Source organism: Gavialis gangeticus, unplaced genomic scaffold (genome assembly GCF_001723915.1).
Source record: "Gavialis gangeticus isolate Ggan-Ray unplaced genomic scaffold, GavGan_comp1, whole genome shotgun sequence".
In the NCBI taxonomy this organism is placed as follows: Eukaryota; Metazoa; Chordata; order Crocodylia; family Gavialidae; genus Gavialis; species Gavialis gangeticus.
This window is the reverse complement of record NW_017728991.1, coordinates 11,602,618-11,613,177: the sequence shown is the minus strand read 5'-3', so window position 1 is coordinate 11,613,177 and position 10,560 is coordinate 11,602,618. Positions and strand designations below refer to the sequence as shown.

At 41.1% G+C, this 10,560-nt stretch overlaps 1 protein-coding gene across 1 annotated transcript in view; it reads right to left on the bottom strand.

Annotated features, from left to right (window-relative positions):
- The window catches only part of CA10 (carbonic anhydrase 10), a 445,670-nt gene that overhangs the window by 359,020 nt on the left and 76,090 nt on the right, over nucleotides 1-10,560 (bottom strand). The window contains exon 2 of the mRNA XM_019517280.1: nucleotides 5,495-5,569. Within this exon, the coding sequence (XP_019372825.1) occupies nucleotides 5,495-5,569 (75 nt within the window). The remainder of the gene's footprint in view (nucleotides 1-5,494; nucleotides 5,570-10,560) is intronic.

The window sequence follows — 10,560 nt, the reverse complement described above, 5'->3', positions numbered from 1 at the left end:
CATTTACTGGAGTCATGTGTGCACATAGTACGGCATGGTTGTGAAAAGCTCACTTTATCTCTTTAAGGTAGTATAATATAGCATTGAAACTCCGTCTGTCATTCTCCCTGTTCAATTTACTTTCTCTAGTATGATGTGAAATATTACGTGCTGTTCTAAAAAGTCTAATGAGATAACATCCTTGGTTAAGGGAGATAATAAAAGTGGAGTTTCCTCCTTAGCTCTATTTTCCCCCAGTACTTCTTGTTTTTTGGCTTACAGGATTAAATACTGGATTTCTTTCCAATTCCATATCCATCTTACATAGTTAAATAGTCCATATTGCTGTATTATCTAAACATTCACACAACCTTTAGGATAGTTTTGACCATAGTACCCTGGGCGGGGGTAGGAAAGCATGTATACCCCCATTTTATATATTGGAAAATGAGCTGTTATGGAACTTGCCTAAGGAAGGCTGCAGTAGAGCATGGACTTGAACCCAAGTTTCACAGGACCAACGTTCTTGCTACTGGATGACATGACTCCATAGGGGTGTCTCCTCTGAGCAAAACTGTGACCAAAACATATATGCTGCTATTAGACCCATAAGATCTAAGAGAAGCTGCAGGATCAAGCTGGTGCTCTGGCATGTGGATTTACATGGCCACAGCCCACATGTCAGACCTGATGCATTCCTTGCTTTGCCTTTCCCCAAACCCTTTTTGCCAGGCTATGACAGCCCTGCAGGGAAGGAAGCATGTACAGAATCAATGGACTCGATACAGAGAGATACCACAAAGGCTATGCTTTTATATCTGGGGTGAAGAGGATGACGACAGAATTATGGCTCAAAGGTATTCGTTATAGTGTCTACTACACCAAAAATGCTTGAATGCCACCAGCAAACCTCGCTCCTCTGCTTAACCCCCATGCCCATTAAGTGAAAAAACATTATTATTCTCATACTTGCATCTGCAGTAACAAATGTTAGAAGTTCTCTTTAAAAGTGTATGCTGGAAAGAGTTAGTATATTCAAACTGTGTAATACTACAAGTCATATTATCATTATGCAAATGGAAAGCAGCCTTTCCCCATTCCTGTAGAGTCATTCACATTGAATAGAAATTAGCTTCTGAATTAAATTAAAATTTTGCAGCACTTCCACTTTTTTATCTGCTTTATTTTAAAATCCTAACAGCAATTCATTGTTTCTGTGAAGGAAGCAAAGTGTTTTTTGCACATAGCCAAAATAGTTTGTCATTATCTGAGGCTAAATTAGAACTTAAATATGGTTCGATGAAGCATTCAGAGACCAGCCTGGGTAGGACTTGGAGCATGAATGTGAATCCTCTACTTAAACATAATGAAACACAGCGCTCATTGAAGCACTTGAACTGAAGCTGAAGGAAACTACTGGTGCCTGGAACTGGAGAGGGAGGCCAACTCTCTTATATCAGTGCAGGCACTTAAATGTGTGATTAATGGGCTTATCTGTAGGCATCAACATATGATATCATAAACACAGTGACAGTGAGCTTTCTTACCGTTTCCAACATCCAACAACATCCAACACAAGATGAACATTTCAAATGATTCTGTGCATTTTTAGAAGCTTAAATCCCATTTTCAAAAGCTATTCAGAGACCAAGGTGCAACTGTCTTACTGGAAGAAAAACACCAATAGGACTTGGAAGCCTAAGATACCATACTTTTGCAAACAAGATCTTTGGTAATTTTGCAAGAACGCACAATGTGGATTTTGCAGCAGACCTGGCTAGAGCTCTCAAATTTCAGAAGGAAACAATAATAATCAGTACATCAGAGTGGGCTGAGCCAATTCAATTTCCAGCATGGCTATTTCAGGGAACTACTTAACAATTTATAATTTTCTTCTGGGACTTTATCTGAACGGCACATTCCTGCTTATGTCCAATATTTCACATTTTTCGATGACTTAAAGGATCTGCAAATAGGCTGGGACTTCCAGAAGACTTTCTGACTTCTTCAAGTTGTAGTTGCAGTCATTTCCTTCTGGCTCTTCAGGATGTTTAGCATGTTGTCAAGACCTTGAGGTCTTAAAAGACTGAAACTTTACCCTTTCAAGGATGCTACAGCATTACCTAACATCAGATTAAAATAGTTTCTTTACATGATTTTGTTTATTAGCAATTTCAACCAGAGCATTTAAACTGAAGTATTTAGAAAGGACAGAGAAGCAAATGCTCTTTCCATCTTCCACAACAGGAAAAAAAAATTGTTAGGCATCTATAAATTGTCCAGCAAATTCAGGCATAGTAGAGACAGTGAAGTTGAAGTTTCCTGCTGAAAACAGGTTGTTATATCTTCCAGACTGCTTTCCATTACTGACCTGAGCAACTAAGCACGCAGAATAATACACTTCAATGTCCTTGACAGTCCAAAAGCAATTTCAAATAAATCCAAGAACCTGCTTCAAACCGTACCAGCACGTAATCATGTTTTTATGACCATGGGCACAGCTCTTTATGACACACATTTTTCCATTCCCAAATCCCCTATCTTAATCTTCATCTCATTTGTGCCATTGCCTCATGTCAAGATAATTTAGCACCATCTGGGGTGTGTCTTTTCTAATCTTATCACTAAATCACAGGTGACCTCATAACAATGGCAAAATATGACATGAGACCACATTTGGAAATTCTTGTGAAAGCTTGCACAGAACTGAATTTGTTATTTTCTAGACAGCCAAGGAAATAAAGCCCATGCAGAATTATTCATAATGTTACATTCATAATATAAAGCATTGGCTTATCTACACACTGATGCCCTCAAAGAAGGGAAGGAATGCACATTTTGGTCATTTAAAACAATTGTCCTAAAGCTTAGAAAAAATATCCTAATAGCAGTAACAATAACAGCTAGCATTTTACCATATATTAAATATCAGGGTGCTTTGCGAGCTTTTTAAGGGGTGCACTGTCAGATATGCAAACAGGATTGCAAGATAAATCCACACATTTCTAACAGGAATACATAGAATAAAAACACCCTGGCCTGCTGTGATCTTTCTGAGTTCTCTGCAACCCAAAAACTGCTCTTATATCTTTCCAGAGTCAAAAACAAGTGAAAACAAAGAGCTGACATTTTCCAGACAGTGCCTCAAGTCTAAAAAAGGTTGAGAACCAGTGCTATATACCCTCAACCAAACTGACGGCCTAAGGTGGTAGAACTTGCCATATTTATCTTCCCTACCTGATCTGCCCTACATCACTACTACTTCTCCAGTCCTACTGAGCTAGTAACTCAAGCACCTGTTTCAGACTATTCCATTGCATTATTCCAGTCGTTACAGGGACTTCTCACTCTTTCAAAGTAAGCACAGGCAGTGTCTCCAGGCTGTTTGGCCCAACAGTTCACGTTTAACAAAATACATAAATGCAGTTTCCATTCCTGCTTTTTCACCAAATCTCACGTACGTCTCCCTCAATGAAGAGTCTCAAAGCACTTTCATAATGAACAAGAGGTAACAGGAAGAAAAATTAACGTCACCATTCAGTTTAAGTTACTCCTAGTGTCTTAGCATATGGGTCTCCGCAAACATTTTATCCTGTTATTTCAAGTGCTGTGTTTTGTGTCTGGGTGACATCTGGTCTGACAAGTTGGGGAATGTGGCTACATATAGTTTACAACCACCAGATTACAGAGTTGCTGTATTGCTGTTGAAACGATCACGTGCCATCCAGGAAGTTTCATAGTGGAGGGTCACTGGACCTTGACAGCTCCCATTCAAGGAAGCGCACTTTAGGACAGTGAAATGGCTACAGCCTAGGTACACTAATCCAGCAAAGATGGTTTGTGTAAAGTGGAAAGGGAGGATAGGGCAAGGAAGCTGAAGGGACTTTTGAGAACTAAGAGGGAAACAGGAACTTTAGTCAGAGGAAAAAAAATACAGAAGAGCATGCATTTGCAGAAGAGGAATCCAATTTAACTGTCTAACAAACCAGAGAAGTAGGAGACATGCTGCAGAAGAGAGAAACTTGATCATTTAACAGAAGTCATATCCGGAAGGGGAATCATTGAGTCCTTAGAGGTTTTGGCCAAAGCCCAAAGGATGCTCAAGTGTGGTGAGGAAATCTGGGGAGGTGTGTGGGTCATTTTGTCTACATAAGTTTGTTTCTTGGGCCAGCTAAACAGTGGTGGGGTTTTGAAATCCGTTCAAAGTTAGCATGTTTGTCTGTTAAACCTAGCACATCCTACAAGGTTGGATGTCTGGGGAAGGATGCAATTAAGCTACTGAGAAGCCTGGGACAACCAGGTTAAGAGGTCCTATTTCCATGGAAGATAACAGACAAAGAGCTTGCATACCAGAAACTTGCTCGAGAGGCCAAGAGAAAGAAATGCAGCTTATTCAGACCAAGGGAAGCTTGCAGACTCCCAGCCCAGCATCCTGGAGAGCATCCATTTGGGGAGAGCTGTATAACTAGATATGGCTAGTCGACCGTATGCTCCCATTCATTAACAATACAGGCAGTCCTCGATTTACAACGTTTCAAGTTACAATGTTTCGCACTTACAACGTTTATAAATCGACACCCTGTTTCAACTTTATGACATCAGTTTAGACTTTACAACGCTTGATCCGATGCAATGCCACTCCGGTGAACAAGTTCGCTGTGTCACCCATCTCCCTGGAGAACATCTGTCCAAACTTTCTTGGATGCTTTCCTTAAACGAGCAGACATGACCCCAGAAAAATCTGCAGCCAGGACTCCTGAGAAGACTCCAGCCAAGAACCCTTCAACAAGTCCAACCAAGAGGCCTTCAACAAGTCCAGCAAAGTCACCTCAAAGAAGTCCTTCCAAACCGATATGATTGCTATTTACAATATAAATACATTAATGTAGCTGTATTACTCATCTATAATTGATCGAGTACACAATTCTGGGGTATTTTTGGTGAAAACAGGGTATCAGGCCTTGGTTCAGGAAGCAATCCCCCCTTTATAACATTGTTTCTTCATAGAAAATTGCTTCTGAGTTACAAAGTTTTGACTTAAGATGTGGTTTTCAGGAGCCAATTGTGTCATAAATCTGAGGACTGCCTGTAATATATTTTCTACCCAAGAGTGGTCTCAAACTTTGGGTTTTGTTGTTGTTCCCTTCTTAGTTCACTATTGTATTTGTCGGAAACTGCCTTGCTGGCCACCTACTGTGAGATTCCTCCCCCACCCTTCCACTGCTTTTTTCACAACTGAACGACAAGTTAATTTAGGTGCACATTTTAAAAAAGTAGCAAAAGATCACTCAACACTAAGTGATAGCAAGAGTCTCACCAATAACTGTACGCCACCTATTAGAAAAAAGACAGCCAGGGTCTTCAGCTAATGTGCCAAAAAAAGCTTCATGCTATTTTTCATAATGTATCAGCATTTACATAAGTATATTCACCCCCTATAATACACAGACAAAATGGTACCACTGTCAGAACAAAACGGTTAATTAAAAGCTTGGATTTTTGAAGCTGTGCTTACCTGGAACAAAGCTTCCCTGGACCACCTCCTTATATGCCCACCAGCCTTCATGGATTTTTGGTGAATTCTGTTGAGCTTAAAAAGGAAAGAACAAAAGAAAATGTTAAACTAGAACAAAACAGAGAAACAAAACTCAATGGAAATACAACAGATGAATTATCCTCTGCCATCTATCACTGCATGGCTATGGCAATGCTCCTGTGGACACCCAAAATTTCATGGAAATGCTGAGGCTGGAACTCAGATAGTCCAGCATAAATCATATACAAGCCTCTGTTTGCAACACAGAGCCTATGAAACAGGAGAATAGTTCAGAACCCATCCAAGATAGGACAAGAATATAATTATGTAATTTAATGTTATCTAGTTCATTACAATATTTTGTACATTAATTCAGTGCCTTGCATCCCAAGTAATTACTAAGCGATTCTCAAAGAAGGTCACTTTGCTTCATACGAGCATCATCAAAACATTGCCTCCTCTGAGCAGAAGGGAAACAATGAAGAATACAAGTACTGCACTGCTCAATGCACAATTCGAGGGAAAGGGAATCTGTTAACAAATTGCCACTCCTCTCTGCAAATCAGGAAACTACCAGGACTTTTACATTTCTGAAATAAATTCAATAAGCGATACGCAAAATACATTACTTTCAGATGTTCATTACCCTAGTTGCTAGTGTGAATGAATCAGATGTGCAGATTTAATCTTACAAATTTGAAGCCACACACAAAAGCACAAAAGTAAGAATGAGATTTTTTGGACAACAGTGCATGAGCTAAGGGGGGGTGGTAGTGATGATGAGTAGTATGATTAAATATTCTTCTCCAAGTAACAGTCACTCTACAGCTTCCCAAATTATGCTTATTCTACATACCTGTGTGTCATTTTTACCTTAAAAATATTGCACTTTTCCTTATTTTCTACCCAAGAGTGGTCTCAAACTTTGGGTGGGAAGAGGCAATGGTGAATTACCAAACAATAAAGACTGTTCTTCCTCATAACAAGTGAGCTGCTTCCCATACCCATCCTATCCACCATAAGGGTATGGCATTAGAGGTCTTAAAATAGAATATAAAAATGCAGCCTGTCGCTTGCCAAATACTGTCTTATGCTATTTGACTTGCAAGTCCCTGAGCTCTCAACTGCTCCCCAAAAAGGCTACACTTACCTTTGATTGTATCGCCAGGAGCAGTTCAAGTTAAGCTCATCAAGCTGCACCCTAAAATTCTCCTTTCTGGGCCACAAGAAGCATGAACCTCTCCAGTTTTCCTTTAGGGCTACTCTACCACCCTCCCGCTCAGGTGGCGTTAACAAGGCACACATGCCCGACAGTGGCTGTCATAACGAACCTGGTTCTCTCTGCAGATTTGCAACATCTGGTGAAAAGCCAGAACTTTGCCATTCTTTTGTGCAGCTAAACACTCTGGTAATACGGTTAGTATTAACAGGCCCTGATCTATATGTCTCTGTATCTTGTTGCTATGTTTCAATGGATAGGGGCACCCACAGCATATATTAGCACATAACATACACCTGTATACACAGAAATACTGTTAACTACAACAGCTAGACTGGAATTAAGAGAAATCTCCCACTTTTCTTCATAATTTGGGCCCCAACCCCGAGAACACGCACTTGACTGTATGCGTATACAAACACATAAATAGTCCAACTGCAGCCAAAGAAATTATTCATGTGAATCAAGCTTAGCAACTGTGTATGCCTTTGACGGTATTGGGACGGTAATCTCCTTAAAGGTATAAATAAAAAAGACTGAGTTTGCAATGGGCTATCACTTGAATTTCCATCATGTGCTGTTTCTGTCTTTGTATCCGTATAGAAAATGCTTTGGTTTTCTTGGGTAGGGTTGCTATAGTTTCTTGGGCTGCCTTTAGATAACAGACACAAGTATCTTTGTTGCTGTTGGCTTTGGTTTCTGGATACAAAGGATTTATTTGTCCTGTATTTTGTCTTGTGGAACATGTGGAGCACAACAGTTTCTATAAATCACTGTCTGTGTAGAAGCAATCAAAGCTTTTTATCAGATAGTCACAAAGATGGCTGTAGATATCGTATGACTAGAGGTTGGCTATGTGCCCCTGAAGATGGGGAGAAATCCTGAAGGAAAGGCAATATTGTGCCCTTCTGGAAAAGCATGTAGTGTACAAGTTGAGACAAGAGTGCTCCAGTTTTCCTTTAACTGGACTAGAATTTGGGGACAGGGTTCAGGAATCTGAATCTCTCAACCATGATAGAAAATGTCCTCACACTGTGGACAAAAGCATAAAAACAACAAACATGTGGTTTCAATAATTATGCTAGAAGTTGAAGCCAAAATTTCAATATATTCTTGACCTTCATATATTTGCTTACATTCAAAGCATCTCTTTATCCATAGTATTATGGAAACCATAGTTATCTAGCATATCATTAACTTAAATGTTGCTGCTGCTTATAGTATATTTTCAATCTTTTGCACAATGGCCATCAGTTTCTGAAAACAACCGTGCCGTTACAACGATACATTGGATTTAGCAGCTTTCTTTTGCAGTCTCATTCTCAGATCAAACCTTTTTATACAGGAGACACAATTACCCCTGGGAGAATCCCAGGAATTTAATAAAAAAGTGTCACTGTCAATAAAAATTACAAAAAGGGATGTGACACTCAAACTACAACAGGATACAAGAGGACCACTCTGCGCTGCTCAGTCGGTAACAAATGGTTATTGGTTTCTCCTTTCTTTAAAGTGACTGACTGTAAACAACATAAACAAAAGTAAAGCCAAGATCAATTAATGACACTGACTCTGTCAAAGCAGAAACCCAACAAAGGCCAAACAGTCATAAGAGCGCACAGCGGTGTATGGATGCAGATTTTTTCTTGAGGCCCATGTCAATTATTGAGATACAGGACATTTTAATGAAAGGGCTACTGGACTGCACACTCTTGACACTGTACATTTGACATTATTACCAGTGTAGTCTAGAGACCTCACCTCAAAACAGGGAAGGCTTTAATGGGCTATATGCAGTAAAACATGTAGAAAAATGACAGTCCCCGCTCCACTACCATAATGTCTTAATAGCCACAATTAGATCCAGTTTGGGCCGGCATCTCATAAATCTGGTACTGATCCTGTGATCTGATCTGTGCTGGGGGACCCCTAACTGTGTGTGTGTTTCAAAAGCTCTTCCTGGGAGGTCAAAGGACAGGAGCCAGTATGGGCACATCCAGATGTGCGTGGACATTTGGTTCCCTGGGGACAAGTAGCAGCGGCACACCTTGCACCGCAGTTACCTGTCCCCGGGAATGCCCATGCCACACAGGCTTTAGCATGCAGCAAGTTGCCCCAGGTAGGGTAGGGGAGGCTGGCCCCAGCAGCCTTACCTGGGGTCCTCCCAGGGCTGCAGCTGTGCTGATTCTGCAACGTGAAGCCTGGCTGGCAGCTGCAACACAGCTCCGGGCAGCAGCATGCACTGCTCGAGTATGTGCTGCGCCACTTTGATTTTTGCGGGGTTTTTTTTTTTTTTTTTTACCCCTGAATATCCACACTTGAGCAGCGTGCCCCTGAAGCACAGAGAACACTGGACTGTGCAATATGTGGCGCTGCAAAGGTGTTTGCAGTGCCACACCGCACGACCGCACTCTTCTGGATTCGCCCTCTGTGTGCAAACTGCAGGTGAGGATGGCTCAAGGGGTCAAGTTATTATAGGGAACAGCTACAGGAACATAAAGATAATCCAGCATGAGGGGCTGCTGATTTTAAGTCAACACAAAAACAGTTCTCTAGCCTGAAGGGTACTCAGTATTGGTAAACTTTTTCATATAAGACTTATTTGCAAGGTCTTGACCATCATTAAAGATGCCATAATTAAGCAGAAGTAAAGGATGTTCCTTAAAAAATAATTTTGGTACCTACTTAATATCCCCTTGGATTGTAAATTAAAGTGTTACATAGTTTTGCCTTAGGCGGCTAATCAGTTGCCCAGAGGTGGCGACGCTGGATGGATTGACGAGGAGATGTGCATATATGCACCTTGCAATGGTCTTTGGGATGAAGGGAATACTATAAAAGTAAATCATTTATTATACTCAATAACCCACACTGATTCTGTTGTTAATAATTCTAACATCAAAGGAAGTAACAACAAAGGTAAGATATTTGCCATAGCTTTCTTCATTAGTATGGAAAGAAAGGCCATCGCTCTCAGTTGTGTGAGGTGAGTAAGAAAACTCGATTATCAAGGCTTTGTACTAAATAATTGGATGCCTGCACAATTGTTTCAGCTCCAGGAGGAGAGCACAACCTGGCACCACTCTGGGTATCGGCCCCTTCTCTGTTTAACAGACATCAACATTACAAGTGGAAAAAGGAGTTTAAGAAACAAAATAACATCAAAACAGCATCAAAACTATTTACTTAAAACACCTCAGCTAAGGCAAGAGCACTGTTGGAGTCATTGGTGAACTGCAGTGACCCGTAGTCGTTGAGTAAATCAAGGGAAAGGAAGAGGAGTTGCTGTCAGAGCACAGCTAGGGAGACAACCTCCAGTGCCTTGCTCTCCTTGGATCCAGAAACCTCAGCATGTTATACCAGCTCAAGCAAAGCTTTCCACGAGAAGTGTGCAGAGTCACTGCACATGAATTTGCAGTCTGCCGCACATGTGAATATACCCTGGTGCCAGAGCCTTGTTTTGACAGATCCTACAGGGACTTTCCATGCAGAGAAAAAAAACAGACTCATGAAGCCTCTGATTCATAAAACGAAGGGGAGGAGGGAACCTTCCCCTGACCCATTACACCAATCCATCCGGTGCAAAAGGCCAAGAGGTCCCACTAGACTGATGAATCTCCACCAGGGTGCTGTGCAATATTTGTACTGTTAGGGCACGTGTAGACAAAACGGGGGCCCTCAATCGAAGTGGTGGGTTTTAAAAAACACCGCTTCAATTTAGGGCTGATTAATAAACCCTCGTGTTGTGCACACACCTTACCTGCCTCTCCAGCAGGGATGGAAGGGCGAGTTGCCAGCGGGCAGAGCATTCCCTGGGCTGCGGGGG